This window comes from Plodia interpunctella, chromosome 7 (genome assembly GCF_027563975.2).
Source record: "Plodia interpunctella isolate USDA-ARS_2022_Savannah chromosome 7, ilPloInte3.2, whole genome shotgun sequence".
Lineage (NCBI taxonomy): Eukaryota > Metazoa > Arthropoda > Insecta > Lepidoptera > Pyralidae > Plodia > Plodia interpunctella.
Window position 1 is genome coordinate 994,496 of NC_071300.1, and position 23,764 is coordinate 1,018,259.

The 23,764-nt window shown below is 34.1% G+C and overlaps 1 protein-coding gene across 2 annotated transcripts; it reads right to left on the reverse strand.

Moving 5' to 3' along the window:
- Nucleotides 1-3,296: 3,296 nt before the first annotated feature.
- Nucleotides 3,297-23,130, reverse strand: LOC128671357 (solute carrier family 22 member 3-like). 2 transcript variants are annotated; one of them, XM_053747775.2, is made up of 6 exons: nt 23,002-23,128; nt 8,121-8,214; nt 6,308-6,766; nt 5,568-5,975; nt 5,197-5,449; nt 3,297-3,825 (listed from the first exon to the last, which is right to left on the reverse strand). In XM_053747775.2, exons 3-6 carry the CDS (start codon nt 6,733-6,735, stop codon nt 3,400-3,402), a joined length of 1,515 nt encoding a protein of 504 aa, XP_053603750.1. In that variant the 5' UTR covers nt 6,736-6,766; nt 8,121-8,214; nt 23,002-23,128; the 3' UTR covers nt 3,297-3,399. The 2 variants fall into 2 exon arrangements, with proteins under 2 accessions (XP_053603750.1, XP_053603749.1); XM_053747774.1 differs by lacking the exon at nt 8,121-8,214 and having other exon boundaries at nt 23,002-23,130.
- Between the last annotated feature and the right edge of the window lie 634 nt (nt 23,131-23,764).

The following is a 23,764-nucleotide window of genomic DNA, read 5'->3' on the forward strand; positions in this document are numbered from 1 at the left end:
TAGTGTGATTTCTGAGGAAGGTTTTGGTTTGTAAATTTATTATATTTTACCCGAGCGAATAGGCCGCAAGTGGGATGTATAATCTACACAATATGTTTCATTATTATTACATATAAGTTGGCTAACTGATAGCACAGTCTGAATTAATTCTTTATAGGTAGATTTTCGCCATATTTGGCGCATAAGATTCAAAGATTACCCATGGGATATCCATCCACAAGCGAATCAGAGAGGCTGCGGTGAAGTTTGTCACCGCTTCTTTTTCACCTGCGCTTTGGAACTCGGCGGTTGTTTGACGTCATTATGTGATGTATAATATCCTAAGTTGAATTTTATTTTTATTTAATTTGATTTGAGGAAATTCAGCCAGTAGTGTGATGAACTTTGAGCCAGTCTAGAATGGTATTTTTGATTAGAACTAACTTCTTATATATTAGTTTTAACTATGTTAACTTATAACGTGTGTATTATTATGAATAGTTTTTAGGCAGTAGGCTTTATTGTTGAAATAAATGGACGTAAGTCAGATTACAATTAGATTAATGTTATGACAAACAAACTGTCCTACAATTTTAGATAGAAAGGCGTGGACTGCAGCAATAAACTGCAATTTACTCAACGGACAATCTCTGCCAATTTTCGCATTCATAAATCACGATTCTAACAACTGATACCATACACCATTTGTCCCGGCATCGATACAGTATCGATATAGTATCGATACCTAATGGGTGCCTACGCCCACTCGATAACATCGCCATCAATCATAGCCAGTAATTTATTACCTTGTCTAAGCGTAGATGAAACATAAATTCAAATAATAAAACTATAATTAGATTGTTTTCCAAGACCCAAGGTAGGACATTTTTGTACAGTATCACGTCTTTGTCCCGTACGGCGTAGACAGAGCCAAGGGTTGCAAGAATTGTAGGCCACGTTTAGCTGTATGGCGGGCTTATTGGCTGTGAGCTCAGAATCGAATTCCAAATCTATATATATAATTAACGACCTCGGTCGTGACTTCGTTTATATTGACGATCTCCGTGGCAAGTGGTAAAGTGTTTGCCTCCGAACCGAGAGGTCCCGGATTCGATCCCCGGTCGGGTCATTATGGAAAATGATCTTTTTCTCATTGGCCCGGGTCTTGGATGTTTATCTATATACCTATTTGTTATAAAATATAGCATCGTTGAGTTAGTATCCCATAACACAAGTCTAGAACTTACTTTGGGGCTAGCTCAATCTGTGTGATTTGTCCTAATATATTTGTTTATTTATTATTTAAAATTGGAACTGATGATCATTCATCATGTTAAACTTTTTCGATTAGACGCCATAATGAAACTGGCCGTTGTTGTAAAATTAAATGTAATTGAATCATTAATTAAATTTCAATTTAAATGTGAAATCCGAGACCCGGGCTAATCAGAAAAAGATCATTTTCCACAACAGGTGAAGCGGTGGTGGTGTAATGGTTAAGACGCCCACCTGTGGATCGAAAAGTCTCAGGTTCGTATCCTACTCATGCCATATGAGTTTGCATGGCAGTTTTCATAGAACACCACTTGCTTCCGGTTAAGGAATACATCGTGAGGAAACCTGCACACTGGTGGACAGTTTAGTTCACTAGTGTGTATGCGACTACCTGCCGCTAGATGGCGGTAAGTAGTCGTAAAGGTCATGTTAGGCAACCTGAATAAAATCTGACACCAGTGTTCGATATGATGATGGTGAACAAACAGATCAAAGCGTTACCACCACATTTATTTGTTACACTCCATCTAAGTACAAATACCAATTGATTCTCCTGTTACTTCTTTCCCAAGCTTGGTTAACAAGTCGGCTACCAAACTAAACCTCAATTCTCTGCGTCGTGCCGCCATGTACACTTAACCGCACATCACATTACTTTACACGTTGCAAACTCGTCGCTATTACCGCGACGCAGAGATTCGTTCAGTAACTGGAACTGTGGTTGACTGTACTCCATAAAAACCCTCTCCCAGATCGAGCCAATTCTGAGCAATTGCCGCAACGCCTCGTCACTACGTCGCGTCATCAAAGACGCCGCATCCTGCCACAGGATGTAAGACGCTGGATATGAAATGAAATGAATTTATTGATTTCACACTGTGTATACAAGTCTATATTATGTTATATGCTTATATTGCTTTTTTCTTTACTTAAGTACGTATAGCAGCGACTGCAACAATACTTGCACACCATTCTATGGTAAGACATGTTGAGTTGAAGTGTTTTAAGATTGTATATATCAATTTACGTATTGTTGCAAATAAAATATATTTTATCTTGCTGGTGTCCATGGACTGCGGTGTTTGCTTAACGTCAGGCAACCCGTACGCTCGTATACACACTATGCTATTAAAAAAACGATTATATTACATACTTATGAACTAGCTGCGCCCCGGGAATTCCCTCTCATTGAAATTCGGAAATTCGGGATATAAAGCACCCTATGTGTCATTTCAGGTTAATTTCAGAACAAACGGTACAGATAATTTTGCGTAATAGAGTAACAAACATACACACATACATCCTCACAAAGTTTCGCATTTATAATACTACTAGTAAGACTAGAAAGATTATACGAAGTCGTCCTTTATAAGTTCAGATAACGGGCTAATATTCACAGTAAATTGCGAAGTTTATTTCTTTGGTATAGATATAGCATCTATCATATCTATATCATCAAGTGATCTAATGACATCTACTACTACTTTGTAAAGTACATGGATTTAACAAGTACTTCGTGTGAAATATAACTTCGAGTCATAAGACAGATGTCAAAATATCACGAAAATAATACATCTGTCACTGTCTTTTCTAGTTTTATATATCCACGTTGGATGCAATCAATTCGTAACGACAATCGAGTCAAAGGAGCCGATGATCGAATGAACGACGTGATACCGATTTTTTTATCGGCTCATTGGTGTAAGGTTGTTTGAAATTGGAATTCTTTACTTTTTTATTGGAAGGAAGGGTGGTCCACGGCATATAGATTTTAAACGTTATAATGCATTTGAAATGTGAATTGTTTTTAGCAATTAAATTATTCACCTTTATCTGTCCCGGGATTCACACTATCTATTTAAAAAAATCGCATCAAAATCCGTTGCGTAGTTTTATAGATCTAAACATACATAGGGACAAACAGCGGAAAGCGACTCTATTATTACAACAGGTGCACGTATATTGTTTTATAAAAATATGTCAATATGCTCGTTATAACAATTTTTGACCAAATTCTCAAAATAGAAATAAAATAACACTGATTAACACACGTCATAATGATTTTATTTACAACAGAGATTCTTCTATTAAACAAATCTTAACTATTATAAATAAATTTGTATGAAAAACTGATTAGCAAACTGATTAAGCGACAGCCTCCTTCGAAGTACTAGTATCTTTTAAAGTTATCCCTTTGGTCTCAGGCAAAAGCAGAGAAAATCCAGCGCCAATCAATGCAGTGATTGAAAAAATGATTGAGGATATCCAATGTGGTTTGATATTGACGACGAATGGAGCAATCATTGAAGCCAATTTAGATCCACCAGAATTCACGCCATAAGCTTTGCTTCTTAGTACAGTTGGGAATAATTCAGTTACTTGGACTATTAGGACTGTGAATAAAGCTGATGCGGAATATAATCCTGCTACAGCGAAGGTTGCTGCCCAATCTCCGTCTGGTATGAAACTAAGAATACCCATAACTATACCAGTTATGATAGCAAAAGAAAACGACGACGTTTTCCTTCCGCAATATATATTTAACACCGTGGCTGACACATTTGCTGGAATCTGAAAATTGAAAGCCATTTGTTTTTATCGAATTTTCCAATATAATTAATAGAATCTTTAACATGATAAAACAATAAATATCTACTGTAACTATAATTGTCACTTTTTGTAGTTGTTTACTTATCAACGCTTTATTATTATCAGATTGATATCACTAAACACAAATTCAGTTAAGTATACGATAATATTGGAATTTGTTCATAGTTTTGTTACTTTATAATAATGTCGTTTTTATATATTATTAGAAAGAAAAGAAAAAAAATTTTTTTTGTAAGAAACAATAATGGTAAGCCGATCTGGCATGATAGGGACCAACACTGTTCAAATGAGTTTCTTTCGGCATTTCTTCTCAGCAGTGGTCGTTCCGAAATGCCAGTAGTTTCTAGCTTGTGAGAAATAACTATAAATTTAAAGATTGACGAGAAAAAGTGCCTGTGAAGGTCTAATTTCTGAATAAATGATTTGAATTTGAATTTGAATTTTTTGTCAAGATTTTAATATTCTTTTTTTGCCTATTACTTGTTACTCCATTGTATATTTTAAGGAAAATACTTTGGTATCCGACAAACCCAAAGAATATCCAGCTCCAATGAATGACAAAACTGAAAATATCATCGAAGATATCCAATGTGATTAAATATATACAACAAACGGTGCTAACATTCCCGCAAAATTTCCTCCCGACGCACTGAAACCGAACCCCATGTTCCTAAAAACAGTTGGAACACTGACTGATACCAAAAAAGCACACTCCAGCCACACACCAGACTATAGTTGAAAAAATTGTAATCAAACATATTTCTTTAGTTTTAAATAAGTCCGTAAACCCTTTACTTAGATACTTACTGTAAGACAGTAAGAAGAGTAACAGAAGACATTCATCCTACAATAGCTAGAGCTACAGTACAATAGCTAGAGCTACAGTACAATAGCTAGAACTACAGTACAATAGCTAGAGTTACAGTAGACCAATGATTATTTAAAACAAATATCAAAAAAGTCATGACGATTCCACTAGTTACACTAGAACAGAAATTTGATATCTTTCTTCTCAAGCAATTGTTGGCTATTACTCCTAATAATGTACCAGGGACCTATAAGTATATAGAGATTATTCAACTCAGTTTTAAATATGTGAAAAAAAATACAATGGCAAGAGCTATAATCCAATCCATACCACCAAATGTTATGTACAAGCGATAGAAGTAAGGATAAATATAAAATATGGAAAAACCAAGATATTTTTACCAGATAATGAAAACCAAGAATTTTTGAACAAGAAATCGTTTCCCAGATAGTAAAATAAATTATAGAGTATAGGAGAGATTGACGTTCAGCATGTCATGTAAATAGAATTAATTATTTACTTACTTGAACGAGCCCCGAAGCCAACACAATGATGTGGACATTACTGCCAAGCAATGTCACATACTGATTGATACCAAAAAAGCACACTCCAGCCACACACCAGACTATAGTTGAAAAAATTGTAATCAAAGACATTTCTTTAGTTTTAAATAAGTCCGTAAACCCTGGCGTCGTTGTTTTATTTTTTTGTTTCTCTTCAATTTCTTTAATGGCTTTATCAATATTTTCTTTGATGTTATCAGTGCTCAGGTTATTGCTGTAAATATCAAAAGTGTTCAATGGATATACAATGTATTACACAAATATCTTTTATATAGGCCAGTAGTTACCTACCAATTTTTTTTTTACTTGATGATAAAAATATTCATACTCACAATTTGGCAACTCGTGTCATCAACTCGAGTGCCTTTTTATTCTGTTTATTTGCCATCAACCATCTTGGCGTTTCAGGCAAAAATATCAAAGATGATAATATCAATGTTGATACCAGTCCTAAAGATAGTATGAATATCCTCCATGTGGTAGAATAATATGCGAATATCACTAATGTAGCTTGACCAATGCCATCAACGATAATACCCAGTCCTCCACCTAATTCTCTATATTGTGATCCTGTGATTTCCACTATTAATACTATGGATACGGCGAAAATACCACCACAACCCAATCCAATGAAGAATCTTAGAAAATTGAACGTCCAATAGTTAGTGGCAAATGGTGAAGCAATTGAAAATATTACTGGAACGGCCACACTCACTGTAAGACTAATGCGTCGTCCATATCTGAAAGAATTATAAATAATTAAAAAGAATGTTCATTTAACTGAGTTTTTAAAGAAAGGATATACAAATAAATTTTAAATTCTGATAAGTTAAAAGCTATAATAAAAAAATAGATTTACAAAATATTGAAAGAACAAACACTTAACTAAAACTAAACATCAAACAAAAATTAATAAATAAAAAGGATTAATTAAAGTATCTACTTCATCTTTACAAACTAAATTAAATAGGGCAATAGTCAAACATGTAAAATAATAATAATGTACTTATTCAAAATCTTATAAATCTGAATGGTATGTTTTTCTTATAAAATATAACTGTGATATAGGTACCTGTCTGAAATCCATCCAAATAAATTAACTCCCATAAACAACCCCAACATCAAGATGGTTTGCGTAAAACTTGCCATCCATGATCTACCACAGATCAATTCAAATTCAGATGTTAACGTCGTTTCAAAAATTGTATTATTATAAGCATATTTAACACAATCATCGTAGCATGTGTTATTTTTCACTTCATCTAGATCTGTTTTGTCATTGTCAAATTCTACGCAGACAAAATCTGTATTAGGTGTAAGGTAAACTATAGTTATAATATGCCATCCTGCTATAACCCTAGTTATAGATACCAACAAACATACTAAAGCTTGCCAAATACCAAATGCTCCCATGCATTTGGTAACATAGTCATCTTCACATTGTTTGTCTTGTATGATCTGGTTCACAATATATTTCTTCACATTTTTTTTACTTTTCATTTCTATATCTTAAGGATTTACCGCAGAAAACCTGAAAGGAATATAAAATAACGTTATATCTTGAGCACTTTGCATAGAAGTTGTATAAACATTGAACTTGTATAAATAGGAAACGTGGAGATGTATTTAGCTATATAATTTTCCCAGTTTGTAGTAGCATATATGATTTTAAGAAGTAGCCGAAAACTTGTCGTCAGTCTGTAATTGGCTTGGAAAGTTTGACGAACGTGTAGTCTGAGGGCCAATTTCAAACTATAAATGTATAATATACGACAGTGTTTTACGATAATATGCTGATTTCACAAATTTTGTTATGCAAACCCTTAGATTTTGAGGTATAAACTTTATCTGTAGCTAGTTTTTGAGATACAAGTGAGCCCTCAGACAACACTATGAGAACTAAGGGCCTTTCGTATAACATCGTAACTAGTTTATTTGACTTTCACAAAATCTAATTCCAACTTTCACAATTCTTTCGGAATGTTCACTAAATCCCAAGCATAATTTCATAGAATTTCAAGAAGTGGGCCCTCAGACCACACAAACATGTTCAGTTTACTCAGAGAGTAAACTTTTGAATACCTAGGTACTTTATATTTTTAATGATCCATCAATAAGATGTTCTTTTACATAAATTTAATTGGACGTTCGAAAAAAAATATTTTTAAGACCATATTAAATGTAGTTTCTATCCATAAATTCCCACAGTAACAAAGCCCAAGACACTGCTAGAGAAGGCATATCTTGAGTAACATTATTTTTACATCAGACATTTTGAGAGAAAAAAATCTATTACCTCTTATGGCTAAATTAAAACGCTTTTAGTCTCGAATATTCCATCAATCAATCTAAAATGTCCGTGAAACGTATCTGTTGGCTTTGGAGTCAATTGAAAACTCTTGGGACTCGTTAGTTCAGACAAGACGGACCGGATCGTAGACTAAAGAACTCGAATCGTCTTGTAAGAAAATTAAATGGCGATAGTGCACCAGACAAATGAATATATTTTTAGAAAAATGACCAATTTTACAGAAAGGTCCCAATAAAATTCTCAATTAATCACAAAACTATAATAAAATCCCAATAGAGTTTGGTTTCGTTTGGTCTGCCATTCATAAAGCGACTATTGTCATACTATATACTAGAAAATATAATATATACAATTTTTTTACAAACAATAAAGACAACCAGATGGACATTCTTATTAAAATAGAGATTCCGACTGACTATACAATTAAAATCCTCTAATATTTTAGAAAATGGATATCAATGACGAAGATGAAGATTTTAGAGCTTATGAATCGTTGAAGATTTTAAACGATGTTCGTTTAAAGTCTATATCTTTAAAAGTCGTTGAATTCTGTAATGACGTGAGCGCTACCAACCTGTAATTTTGAGCACTTTCGCCACAATCAAGTAAATACCTCGGATTTGCTAACGTTGTCTGGACCAGATTGATGATACTCTTCCAGTGAATGTCTGGAATTTTATTGAAGTGAAAATGTCGAGGAGTCTCTTGTTTCCGAATGAACTCGAAAGGAACTAAACAATGCTTACCAGAAAAATTAATTACCTGATAGGTACTTAACATTTATTCCTACCAAATTATTGAAATTATTTATCTTTTTCTGATGCATCTTGTGTACGGAATAAACGATATGTATGGACAATAATGAGGCCTTTTGAACGAATCAAGTACACAAACTGTTAAGCCGACAGAGATTGTTTAATTTCAAGAGGATTTTAAAGAAATTAAAATTTTACTTATTTTAAACCACACGCAATTCAAGTTTCGGCCACAGGTAGCTAGAATATACAAGATGACAATACTACTAATTTCATAAATGCGAAATTCTGTGAGGATATTTGTGCATAAGTATGTTGGTTACTCTTTCACGCGAAATCTTCTGGACGGGTTGTTATGAAATCATAAAACATAGTACTTTTAATCCCGAAATTCTCACAGGAGCAACGCAGCTAGTATAATATAATATTTATAAGAAAGATAAACCTGAACTCATTCACACAGTTTTAGTAATCGCAAACTCATATCATCAGCAAATTGTCTGTTTCCATTAGCCGATATCACGACACCCGACTAAAGACATAAAGAACGACGCTCAGTAAAGGCCAGCGATAATATGACATAGACCGCATATAATAGTAGGATAGTAGCTATTTAACACTATTTATTTGTAGTGTAATTATATAGCAAGTTGGCTTTTGCCAGCGGCTTCGGCCGAGTAAATATCCCACAGGAAGAATTATTTGTCCGAGATAAAAGGTAGCCTTAGTCCTTCTCAATACTTCAAATTATATGAATGAAAATTTTCAAAGAAGATTGGTTGAGTAGATAAAGCGTGAAGAGGGAACAAACAAATTTACTTTCACATTTATAATATTAGTTAGGATTGTACACGTAACGTATATTCTTTCTTCTTTTCCTTAGTCCGGAAAGTCTGTAATTTGAATCTAATTCTCCAAATATCTTTTTCTATATGCTTATCCACAAAGATGGCTAAAAAGATTTGAAAACTCAAATTATCTTAATCGGAAATTAGGTAATATACATAATTCAAATGATACATATGCTGCATGTGATCCAAATTTCTGCCTTTCAAATGCAAATCATATTATCCCTATCGAGGTAAATCTATACTAAGCGTTTGTGAGTTTGTATTTTTGGGGCGAGTAATTTCCGAAACTACCAAATCGATTTCAAAAATTATTTCACCATTAGAAAGGTACATTATCCAAGATTGCTAAAGGCTTTATTTATTTTATCTTAAAATTCCCACGGGAGCGAAGCCCCAGGCAACATCTAGTACTCAATATTCACGAGAATAGATGACAATTGCAATCTCAACACAAAATGAATGAATACATCAACGTAATGAGCGCCGATCCGCCCGGGTTATGACGGACGTCGCCGACACCCGTCGCCATTTATAAAACTCAATTACGCTGCTTCAACACTCTCGCAATAATGATAATTGATGACGAAATTTTCGAGCTTTTTGCGGAGATCCGGCCGCGCCATATTTCTTATTCCGAAGCGTTTCCATTGTAGATCGCGTTACGATTTTCATGAAAACTACCTACGTGAATCTATACAAGATAACCTATTGTTCACCTATGACGTAAAACATTGAATAAAATTAATTTTTTCACAAGTGTTTTCAAATATATATTTTTTTGCACCAAGAAATAGACTTGCTCGTAATATTAACGCACGCACTAATGTTTCATCACAATACAACTAATTTGCGTTTGAATACCTTGTTGAGATCACGACTTTGAATGACGCCTTTGTTAATTCTGCAATAGAGAGGTCATTTATTTATCTTCTCGCCTTCAGTGTCTTAAAACTTATATTGAAAAACGTTATTGATATGACATTCGCAAATATTGATCATGATATTACTTCTATCATCGAGATATCTATCGATTATGCATGCACCCATCAAAAGCTTTACTCGGTAATAGCATATGTGCAGTATTCGGGGTGCTCTTCAATAATTTCCTTTTATTAGACGATTAAAATACGTTTATTGGAAAGATTTACAGTAAAACAGAATAATTATATTAAATTTGTGCTATCTCAAGCGCGCGTGGACGAGACAGTTTTTCTAGAGAGATCTACCAGTGGTGGGGCGCGTACAACTGATGATCGATGAAAAAGTTGCCGACTTCTCACTCATAGATGGCGATAGTGGTATCATAAACAGCATAGTATGTATGGCACCGAAAATATAAAAGCTTAAATTTAAATCTATTTAAAAAGCACCTCAAGTCTATCTATCTATATTCTATCAACACCACGCCGTGCATTTGACATGAATAAATTTTGTTCAACAATCGCACTGTGACAAATGCGTGATAAAACAGTTAATTCATTCATTTATTGTACGTACCTATCGCGTTTATTTTGCACAAGGGCACACCCTTACAGGGTTCATGTTTGAACTTAATGTAACTTTAACACCATATGTATAACCTATGTGAATACATAATACGCAATAAATGATTTGAGTTTGAGTGCACTATTCTTATAGCAGCATTAGTATTTAGTAAAACTGTAATAAATTTTGTGACGTGTATCCGCATGAATACAATGGAAACAGTGCCGAGCAACCAGCGATATTTCTTCATAACACGACCCTGTTTAATTTGTAAGTGCTTGACGCCTGATTAAAAACTCTTTTGAAAAATTTACGACAGCCAGTGGAGAAAGGGGGTGCCGTCCGCATCATTCTTGAGTTTTTTTTTTTTTTGCTGGCAAATTAAGAAAATAAATTATTTTGCTTATTTTGATACATTCCGCTTATGTCTTTCTTTATTTAGTAAACTCCTTATTTCGAATAAACGAAGGAATAGTATTTTATCGGCTATACCAACTATACAATTAATTTTATTAAAAACGGATATGTTAATTCGTTTCGATTGTTCTTACTATTTTTAATTTTAGTTTCACTTATTTTGGCATTGTCTATTTACTTTATCATAAATTATAATAAAGCCAATTTTAACTTTAATACGTGTTAAATAATACAAAATCTTTTGAAACTATATTATTATGGATCATCAGCTACTACAATGGTCAATGAATATTTCCAGGATAGTCGTTGTGTGTTAAATTCTAAATAATGACCACGACCTTTAGCCATAATATATACCATAAGAGAGTGATAAATAATAAGTAGTACCTTTGTACTTAGTTTCCTATGTGTACGTTTTATATCTACATTCTTATCTTGTGTACATAAATAAATAAATAAATTTAAAGGTGCATTAATAACTTTAAACACAGGGACAAAACAAAAGTAAGTCTTATAGAGAGCACACATTCAATTTTTCATCTTTCTCTCGGTGTCGATTGGTGTTTGTTTGGGACGAGACTGACAGCAAATTAAATGGTATTCCAGACGAAATAAAAAATAATATAAATATAGAGTGATTACTGGTAAATACGGACTTACTTTATTGATTTACAGGGTTTCAATATACATAAAGATTTATATTATATATCAAAATCTAAAGCATAATTACAAATTTAACCCTCTTACTTTTTCACGTCAAATTTTATAAATTTACATTGGCTACAAATTAGACACTACTAGGTACAAATACGAGTACTATTCAAAACTATGACTACTGTTGTGAAAAATGCCCATAAGTAACTTTTATATAAATTTTGGATCGTTGTAAGGTATAAATATGTGATTAAACGTATTAAACTACAACATGGAGTTGTTCAAAAAGGGCGCGAAAAGATTTATTCTAAGCCGGCAACGAGCGCGTGACGCCCTTGGTGTTGCAAGCGTCCACAGGCTTCAGTGACCACTTGCCATGTCTGTTTTCTTGCTCAGTAGTATAAAATTTTGCTCTGCATATAATATTTTATGTTGAATGAGTATGTGCACAAACACAATCAATAAAAAATAACTACATACCTGCTCTGGTTGTTAGTTTTATACATTATACATCTTATAAGTACGTAACGTAGTTGTATTACAATTTTATTTATCTCAAAAATTATTAAGTACTTTAAATATTCCTGTTATCACTAAGATTTTGCAAAATCGCTTTATAAAAACTGTAATCACACAGATCATGTCTTGTAACAAAGAAGCAGCTAATGACAGTTATGACGTCATCTCCCTCGTCATAATAATCCTAAAGACATTATAATATCCCCTTTACAATCACGTCTAAAATGTTATCTATACAGCCACTGCTGCAAACGTAATACGGGTTAAAAAAAATGTTCAGTTTTAGACGTTTATCTGGTGTACAATTTGAAAATTGGAATCGAGACGCAAATCATATTAATGGTCAGCGAAACACAGCCTTAGGTGGTTGTAAATCTGACAGTAAGTGGGTAGAGCGGTGTAATTCTGGTGATTAGACCCCCCCCTTCGGCCCCTCTCTGGTTCCTAAGGCGGGTATTACCGACCTGTGGTTTCAAATTATAGTTCAACACGGGCCCTTTGGAAGTTATGGAGGAACGCTTGTCGGTTCGAGATTGGAGATAACTTGCGAAAATAATGGTAAGGATTTTAAGGGTTCCAACTGCCTAGTGTCTTCTGTTATTTCTTCACCACTCGCCTAATCTACCAACTTTTTTATGTGGCTATTATTTTTAACGTATAAGGATTTTTGTTGTTACGTGTATTTCAATCCATGGAATGACCATACGACCCTCAGTCATAAGGAATACGACTATGAAGATAAGGATGTTTTTAAATAGCTATAACATGTTCTACTGCTGGGCAAAAGCCTCCCCTCTCTCTTTCCACGTATCCCTTTCTTTGGTCTTCTCCATCGAATGTCTGTCGAATGCCCTAAGCTCACCCGACCCGAAGTCTTAGGCCAACCTCGATTTCTATACCCGTCAGTTGGAATCCAGTTTGTTTATGGATACCTATCATTATTGTTGCTTTTAGATGTGTGACATATGTGTATATTTTGTGGATAAAGAATATATAAGGAGCTCATTAATAAGATCCTTTAAGATTCCTTTCGAGGATTATCACAAAGTACCTCGAGCCTTTCCCATGATGGCAATAATGATAGAGAAGGGCTTCTCGCAACCCCACAGGAAAAAAGGCTTAAAATTCACGTGTTAAATGTAACTATATCCTTGTTGAGCAGTACTGCATGACACGATGCTCGCAAAACATAACAACTTAATACAAACATTTGATATTTACATCGAATGAGTGGCACAGCTTTCGTCGCTCACATAGGACAGGTCTAATAAAAATGCCGCCAAGGATATCGCTTCACGAGGCACTATTAAATAAATTGAATAATAATTCACAACCGCACTACAACGGCACTTATCTCAACTGCATATAACATTCTGCATAACACAATAACGAGCTCTCATATATTTCGACCTTATAAATCTTCAGAGGACTCGCAACTACACCTCCTTCTTCCGAGTAGGGTAACATTCAAACGAGTTTTACTGCGATATTCATTTAAAAAATGGTATTGATGAAACATTAATTTTCTGTTTATTGGCCAACAACAGTGGCGACCTCAGTGGCGCAGTGGGAAAGTGTCTGAACCGAGAGGTCCCGGGTTCGATCCCGATCGGGTCATGATGGAAAATGAACTTTTTCTGATTGACCCGGGTCTTGGATGTTTATCTATATAAGTATATGTTATAAAAAATAGTATCGTTGAGTTAGTATCCCATAACACAAGTCTCGAACTTACTTTGAGGCTAGCTCAATATGTGTGATTTGTCCTAATATATTTATTTATTTATTAATAATTTTAGGTCAACGGGAGGTACCCTGTATATAGGTTTTGGTTCCGCCGTGAACGCATAACATAAATTTGTCATATTATTTTTTGATCACTTATAAATTCGATGTTTTTACAGCTGAAATGGACCAAAAATATTGATTAGTAGTTTTCCCCCGCGGCTTCGCCCGCGTGATTTTCCCTTCAGTGAAATATTTAGACACTTTCACTTTCACAAACTTTGAACCCCCTTTTTACCCCTTTAGAGGATGAATTTTGAAAAATGCTTTTTTAGTGCACCCCAATACCACATATAGAACCTACGTGCTGAATTGGAAGTTTCTAAACCCAGCGGTTTGGGCTGTGCGTTGATATGACATATCAACGCATTGATTTATCTATATAAATATATAGATAAATCGATCCTAAACACCAAGATATGTTCTAAATCGTAATACAAAAATATAACACATGGAATACTTTTTTTCCCGAAATTCCCACGGGATCGTAGCCCCTGGGCGCGGCTAGTCCTAACTAATATTATAAATGGGTCAGTAAGTTTGTTAGTTTGTTACCTCTTCACGCTCTATTTACTCAACTAATCTTCTTGAAATTTTGCCCACATGTGGTTTATAGTATCGGGAAGGACATAGTACTTTTCATCCCGGAAATATAACTGTTCCCGTGGAAAATTTACGCGGGCGTAGCCGCGAGCAACACATAGTTCGGTATAAATTTCAACTTGATACATCTACGTGTTCTTGAGAAAAAAGTTCTTGATTGACGGACAGACAGACAACAAATTGATCATATTACCAACAAGTCGTGCAACATGCTCGCCATCGAACAGCCCACTTTCAAGGAGCGCCGATAACACGATAGTTTATAATAGTGACAAGTAACTGTTATTGCTACAATTTACGTCCGCAACATGGCGGCCGTAACATGCTGTCCGCTGATAGAGCGGCGTTATCTTTACGAGCTCCGAGATGTTTTAACACTTCAGTTTTATTGTTTTTATGTTAGGCTTCTGATTTGATATGACCAAGATGGTTAGAGAGAGACGAAAGATTTGAATACTAACCATTGTCAATCTAACCATATTACTTTAAGCTAAAATATGCTTTGACAGAAAGAGACAAAACATACTTTAGCGTAAAGTAAGCTTTATCTTTTTTTATGGTAAGTATAAAAAAGTTGAGTGATTGTAATTTTTGAAAAAAAAAATCGATATACCCAAACTAATTACACGTTTACTAAATTTTTTACAGAAAACAGCTAGGTAACTTTGAAGTTTACTAAATTGATTATGTTTAAACTGTTCTTTAGTAATTTGATAATATTCAAGTGTGCATTTAAAAAAATGCTTTTCGAAAATTTATCAATGTCATTTCGAAATGCTCCATTTAAATTTCAAAGAATCAATTTACAAACGTTCACAAATCAAGCAATATTACTAATTTAAAATAAACGCCACGCTTCAAACAGCGGTATAATAAATCAAATTAAGAAAGGAATATTAAACTGAACCATCAAAGACTAATTAAAAACAAAATGATATTTAGAGCAGAAAAAAAAACAATGAAAGATTGGATGTTGCGCTCCGACTAAATAAAAAAGTAGAGACGGCGTGTAGTGGCGTTCAAAACAATTATTTTTCATTCATCATCATACGAACATTCGACTCCGCTGTTGGGGTAATATCATTCCAAATCGTGACCCACGCATACCCAATGCCAAAATTGGTAGCTCTTAAAGACTGTACTTACATACAGCCGGTACAATGGTATCAGCAAGGTACATTAGGCCAATGGACCTAATGTACCTTCTGAAGTACAAAGGAGATCTCTTTTGTTTAGGGTGCGTTATGTAGACTAAAAAGTACTAAAGTTCCGCAACCGTATTCATATGTTTTATATTCATAGAATAACGCTATAAATTAATGAAGAATATTTTGGTTAATTGAAACATTCGGTATTAACAAAAATTTAATTATAATTCAGATATAAATAAATTTGTATACTTCATAAAAGTATTTTATATTAATGATTGGAAAAATTAATATTTTGACGCGCGGCGTCTTTGTTTACTAGAAAATTCAATGAAATTAATTCTTGAGGGTAGCTATTTGTCTTACGACTGCAAGATTAAGAGCTAAAAAAAAGTAGAAAGGGCGTTAATAGCTTAACTTTTCATCTGGAAACAAATTAGGGGGTGCTCCGTCTAATGCAAATAAACACTGATTAATTGTACACATTGTTTTTTTTAAGTCACGTTTTAGCGATGTTTGTGACCCTCTGTGCGCTCAATCTTATAAATTGCTCCTTGCTAGTAAGTGCAAAGTAATTTTCAAAATTAAGCACTTAAACTTTTTAGGTGAAAAGTTTATCTTTCTTTCTTAACTGAGTTCAAAACTGTTCGATTTCCCTTTAAATATTATGTCTCATCAGATATGAAGTTTGATGTTTGTTTATATCTAAACTGATTTAGGATATCGAATAGACAGGAATAATATGACCAAACCACATATGAATAAGTATATAAAAATATGAAATATTTTGAAAATATGAAATATTTTGACGACCTCGGTGGCGCAGTGGTAAGGTTCTTGCCACTGAACCGAGAGGTCCCGGGTTCGAACCCCGGTCGGGTCATTATGGAAAATGATCTTTTTCTGATTGGCCCGGGTCTTGGATGTGTGTCTATATATGTATTTGTTATAAAATATAGTATCGTTGAGTTAGTATCCCATAACACAAGTCTCGAACTTACTTTGGGGCTAGCTCAATCTGTGTGATTTGTCCTAATATATATATATAATATAAAATATATATATATTTTGCTCGTAAAATTAAAATCAAAATCAAATCATTTATTCAGATATTAAGTAGGCCTTCTTCAGCACTTTTTCACTTAATAACGTCCTACGCCCTAAAATATAACGTTATTGTATATACATATATATATTGCTATAACATTTTTAGTAGAGTTAAAAGTGTTAGTTTACAAAGTAATATAAACAAACATAAATATCCATATTGCCAGTAACACAGGCCACAAATCACGCTGTATCATAACTCGGCGATAACAACGGAAAAACTATTTTATTTGTCCGACACCATAAATATTGTGGATGGCTGTACACAGCGTGTTCCAAATTTAACGTGGCCGGGAATGGTTTTGCCTTTTCAAAAAATTTCCGAGAGGTGAGAAATTTTGAGGTCGAAGTGTATTTTGAAACATACCTAATGAAACGCTCTTAGCTATTCCTCAAAAAATCACCTTTTGGTTGCTCCAAGCGCACCTTTTAGTTGTTAACAGTAGTGCGTTTCATTAGGTGCGCTAAGAGGAATACCTAGAAATGTTCCATTTCGACCAACGCTAGAAAACTTTGATGAACATACTAACACTTGTATTAAAATTTGAAAAAAAAAAACTAGTTCCGTTTTTAGATTGTCTTGCCTGAAAATTTTGATATTTGAGGGTATACAACTTGATACTTGATAGATGCATGAAATTTGCTTGATTTTTTCTGTACATATACATACAGTATCACATCGTTACGAAACTCGACGGCAACAAAGGCCACATACAGCTGTACTAAATTATTTAAAAAATAAACATGAAATACCTATTAGAAAAGTACAAACTTTTCATGGAAACTTTTACCTCCTGCCGCGTGTTGTTTTCACAAGTTTTATAGTGAAACGAGTATTTTAGGCTTAAATACCTATGCCAAAATATAGTGCGTAAATATCATTGGGAAAAACGCGGCCGGCGCTCGATCTCCGTGGCTCGCAAAAGGGAGTTAAAGAAAGAAAAAATGTTTATTTGGTATAAAAAACTTATATCTAATTTTACAGGATACTTGGCCATATTTATGTATACCAAAAAGGCCTCCTCTCACGAGTTGAGTTGCGAGTCACGGAGATGACAATGCTCCATTGGACGCGTGGTATCACGCGGCTCGGCCGCTTGAACTCGCGCATTCGTGGCAGTCTTCATGTCTGTGACATAGCAAACAAACTCCTGCCCCCTGCTCTGGTGCGGCTATGTCTTGCGTAGACCGGCAAATTACGTAGGGGAACAAATTTTAATATCTGGCTATACCGCTCCCGGCTGGCCCTGGCAGAAGGGGTAAACCCAAGAAATGCTGTCTTGATGTTGTCAAGGATGATATGCGTGCAATGGTCTGACAACTAGGGATGCCGACGACCATGCGAAGTGGAAACGAAAAAGTAGGAAAGCGGACCTTGGGCTCCGACACTCGACGGCTGGGAAGGAATCGGGAAACCGCTCAGAGAAGAGAGAGAGAAAGAGATCTTTAGGATAAACAAGCATATCTTATAATTTTATGAAAACGGATAGGGCATACTGTATACGCAGACATAGTTCACGCCGATAGCGCAGATAAAGCAAATTTATGACTGAACCTGATAAACTTAATTTGGTTATTGAAAGATAAGTGTGGTGTTAAAACGTAGGGGTTACTTGTGAAATGTCATCTCAAGAATTCTATTTTAAACCAATCGTAACTTAGGACCTCGTTTCTGTAAGAAGTAGGTATGTATAGATAAAGAATCTCTGTTATGTTATCTTTTTTATAAACTTAATTTTCACCTTCCTCAAGAATTGCACTATATATTGGTGAAAACCGTACAAAAATCCACCCATTATATTGTGCATTGGTGAAAACCGTACAAAAATCCATTTTGTGTGAGTTTGTAGTGTTCACACAGAAACACGCGACAGGAGGACTTACATTTATAATGTGTAAGGATATCTATTCGGTTGAATTCACAAGTTGTAAATAGTTTATGGAATTTAGTAAATTTTAAAAAAATACAAGCATCTTACTATAAATAAATATATTAGGGCAAATCACACAGAATGATATACTATATTGACTATAGCAAAAATATAAAGCAAAAAAAAATATAGAACTATACAAAATTTTCTACTAAAAGGTCAAAATGTAAGTAAAGTCACGACGCGAAATAAACCGCCAGTTAACTTTAACGCCCGCTGTCTGTGACACAGTATTTCATGGAATTTAGTAAATTTTAAAAAAATACAAGCATCTTACTATAAATAAATATATTAGGGCAAATCACACAGAATGATATACTATATTGACTATAGCAAAAATATAAAGCAAAAAAAAATATAGAACTATACAAAATTTTCTACTAAAAGGTCAAAATGTAAGTAAAGTCACGACGCGAAATAAACCGCCAGTTAACTTTAACGCCCGCTGTCTGTGACACAGTATTTCATGGAATTTAGTAAATTTTAAAAAAATACAAGCATCTTACTATAAATAAATATATTAGGGCAAATCACACAGAATGATATACTATATTGACTATAGCAAAAATATAAAGCAAAAAAAAATATAGAACTATACAAAATTTTCTACTAAAAGGTCAAAATGTAAGTAAAGTCACGACGCGAAATAAACCGCCAGTTAACTTTAACGTCCGCTGTCTGTGACACAGTATTTCATGGAATTTAGTAAATTTTAAAAAAATACAAGCATCTTACTATAAATAAATATATTAGGGCAAATCACACAGAATGATATACTATATTGACTATAGCAAAAATATAAAGCAAAAAAAAATATAGAACTATACAAAATTTTCTACTAAAAGGTCAAAATGTAAGTAAAGTCACGACGCGAAATAAACCGCCAGTTAACTTTAACGCCCGCTGTCTGTGACACAGTATTTCATGTTAAATGGCCTAGCTTTGTCGTTAAATTTGTAACTTATTGCAGTAGGGGTGGCATGATTAAACGTGGGGATTTCATATAGCATAAAATATCATTTGAATTATTTGAAAGAATAAAAATATACAATCCAAACTTGTCATCGTGTTCGTTTTAGTCCACATTAACTCTTGTTGTGAATTCTAATTATAAGGTTATCCACGAGACAGGCTAAGCCTAGTGTGGGAACCTTTGTTAATAACAATCGGATTTGCATGTTCTCTTTCTTGTTTAGATTCTTTCGTGTTAGTTTCGATACAAATAATCTGTAACATGTAATCTTTTATGGTAATAAACATTTATTATTATTATTTCTATTTGACAGGGAACTGGGTAAAAATTATTTAAATAATCAATAAAATGATAATTTACACTTCACTTTATAAGTTTTATTAATTACGTTATTAACTTTTTTTTTTTGTAACGATTGAAGAAACTGCGCAACTATTAATATTTTCAAGAGAGTTGTTGTACCGACAACAAATAAAGTATGACAAGTATAAGACAAGCCAAGGAGTAGGAAATTAAACGTCTTATGTAATAGTAAAAGAATCCGGTTTTATTTTAAAGTTGTTTGGAGACCCTACGCAGGGTTGGCCGCGCCATACATCACGCAAGAAATATTAAGGCGTTGTAGGTGTTAGGCACGCTCGCTAGGTGTGCGTTTTACAAGTTAATGTGGACTTGTTTTTTTACCCCCGTCTTAAAAAGACAGATTATTGTGTTACAAAAAAATTAAGCTTAGACGCTTAAGTTTTGAATCAATCACAAAAATTCAAATCTGTAAGGCAGGCGAATGTAGTTGCTTAATATACAACATTTGATTACATTGAACAAAATAAGAGCTTGCTCATCATCAACAGGCAACAGGCACAGGCCTCCCTTATGGATGGGTAAGGAATATGGGGCGTGACGCGAGCCCATCACGGGTTTTAACGACTGCAAAAACAACCGGGATTCCGAAGCACGAAGAAGCTCGACATACATTTTTGGTCACCCATCCAATGACCGACCAATGTGAGAGTGTCTTGACCGCCACATCACAAAGCGCGCTAACCACTGCGACATTAAGCTAACACAAATCTAAATTTAAAAACGAACCCTACGACAGAGCGATCAATGTGGCCACACCGTCTGAATGGCCATTCCGACTCGGAAAGTGAGAGAAAAAAGAAAATTCTTTTTTCATACCCTAGTGGCCTACCACTTCATTTCTAAAAGGAAAAGCTGAGTAATAAGTCAACCTCGACCGGGTATAACTCAGAAATATCTCGCTCGGCCCATTTAGCGTAAGTTACCGCCGGCGACAGATTTCATAAAACACCATTAATTAATGTTTGCCGACCTGATAACAACTTAATGACCAGTAATGAAGTGCCCTTTTAAGTTAGGTTCGTAAGTTTATTATTGGATCTAGTCGTGGCTTGGCTGTAAACGATAAAATGACTATTTAAGCATAGATTAATTAATCGTAATAAACCTATTTAACTTTGATTTGAAATTTAATTATTATTTGTTTGTGTTAGAGAATTGCTATTGCTGGTGGTGAAGGAAATTCCCATGGAGTAAAATGAGATTGTTTGTCACGCGCTCACAGCTAAGCTAACTTTAGTGGAATTTGAAATAGATTTAGTTATGACCCGAGGCTAAACATAGGCTATAGCAGGAGTTACCGAGCTACCAACTACAGCTACTAGAAGATATAAAGAATAATATATAAAGAAAAATAAATACTCTTTAGGTCGCCATGCCGTCGAAATTTGAAAGTGATTCTCAGAGTGTTTCGACGCTGCGGCCTACATTGAAATTTTAATTTTAACAAAGACAAGGTTTAGTTTGCTATATATACTGACTTTAAAATCATTAACCTGTACTGTGTATTCTGTAATTTTATGAATTACTAGATGTTCTTCGCTACCGTTATGGAATTTTGAGATTTTTAGCCTATAGCAATCTCGGATAATGTACTTACCTTTCTAATGGCGAGAGAATTTTTGAAATCAGTTCGGTAGTTTCGGATATTACCGGCCTCAAACATAGAAACTCACAAACGCTTGCCTCTTTATAACAATAGTATAGATTGATTTTGGAAATGATTTCTTGTTCAAGACAATGGACGGATCGTAATGACGATCGAAACAGTCGAAACGCTCTGAGAAACACACATGTATGATTAAAGACACGATTAAAACACTATTGAAACACCAAATAAATGTTCAAAACTAAAATACCAAATGATTCAATGGAATTTCACTGCGAAATATATCACAGCATTTTTTTTAAAAACAAACATACTAGTGCAAGCAAATGCAATTTAAATGTAACACGAGGTCGAAATCCCTCGAGGTATCCGTGAAAACGTGCTGAATAAAATATGAAACCAGAAGAGCTGAATGAAACCAGACAATAATACAATCATAGTTGTACTTAAACGACTGTCTGTCATCACCGCGCGGTATTCGAGGCTGTGGAGCCGCCAAGTCAATTATCTGTGTAAAAAAATTCGTAGATTCGCCTGCGCTTTTAACCCTCTGTTATATATAATTTTTACTATAATGACGTGTTTATCACAAGTTTACATATTTTAGATTCAAATCATTTATTCAGAAACCAGACTTTCACAGGCACTTTTTCACGTCAATTTTTATATTAAATAGTTATTTCTCACAAACTACTGGCATTTCGGAACGACCACTGCTGAGAAGAAATGCCGAAAGAAACTCATTTGAACAGTGTTGGTCCCTATCATGCCAGAAGGGCTTACCATTATTATTTATTACAATGTTTTTTTCTGATAATATTTCAAAGTACATAATGGACATAGTCAAAAAGTACCTATATCAAAATAGGGTACCTATCTCTCTCTCTCTCTCTCTCTCTCTCTATATATATATATATATATATATATATATATATATATATATATATATATATATATATATATATATATATCTATATCTATACTATGTCTATATTTTTATGAACTACACTAGCTGCGCCCCGGGGAATTTCAGGATGAAAAGTTATATTCTACCCGTGTACCGAATTTCATAACAATTCGTCCGATTTTGCATGATAATAAAGTAAGGTAATAAAAACATATGTGCATATTCCACGTTGAATTATATATATACTTCATACCTACATATTTCATATTATCGCACTGTTCAAATAGACCGAATGATTGAAAATTCTGTTTAAAAAAAAGTGTCAATATGTTTAAAATACATGTAACTTACAAAGAACAGATACTGGCCATCAATAAAAATACATTCCACAGTTACAATCTCCTTCGATATCACCAATAAAAAAGTAATTAAAAAGTAAAAATAAACAGCTGCTTGATAGACCGTACAAGTGCCAACTGTTTTGAGGTTACCTTTCCAAGTAGATTTGTCATTATGTTTCTACGTCAATTAATTATCCACGGTATAGTTGTGTCAATTGTTTTTGTTGTACAATTTATACATTCTTGAAGTAAGGCTTGTTATTTTTATATTATAATTACTTGTATTTTTTTAAAAGAAAATATAAAATTTTAAATGATTACTTTCGGTATTTTCACTGATACACACGTATCAATAATGTTATGTCTCTTCTTTACTGGCAACAAATTATAAAATGTATGTGGGTTTAAATTAACTAATTGTTTTATTCACAAAAGGTCCTTTTGTATCCTCGTCGAGAGCCATTCCTGCACCATCAGGTCATGCTTATGATGATTTATTTGTCATCTAAACTAAAAATATGTGTCTACAATCTTTCAGCTCAATCGGTTGAGGACATCTGCTTCAAACTGAACTACATGATTGGAATCATAATATAATCACCTAAACATTCATTAATAGTTACATACAGTGCTAGTTAAACGAAGCGGTGGTGGTGTAATGTTTATGCCTGTGGATCGAAAGGTTTCAGGTTCGTATCCTACTCGTGCCATATGAATTTGTATACTAATCTAACACATATACTTAGGTACGTAGTAGTTTTCATAGACCACCA

What these genes read in the sequence shown, in the direction of transcription:
- LOC128671357 (XM_053747774.1), bottom strand. Translation starts at nt 6,735, where the DNA reads ATGAAAAGTAAAAAAAATGTGAAGAAATATATTGTGAACCAGATCATA. An exon ending in TTTGGATGGATTTCAGACAG is followed by an intron (nt 5,976 to 6,307) that starts GTACCTATATCA and finishes TAATTCTTTCAG; the next exon opens with ATATGGACGACGCATTAGTC. An exon ending in TGGCTTCGGGGCTCGTTCAA is followed by an intron (nt 3,826 to 5,196) that starts GTAAGTAAATAA and finishes TTCAATTTTCAG; the next exon opens with ATTCCAGCAAATGTGTCAGC.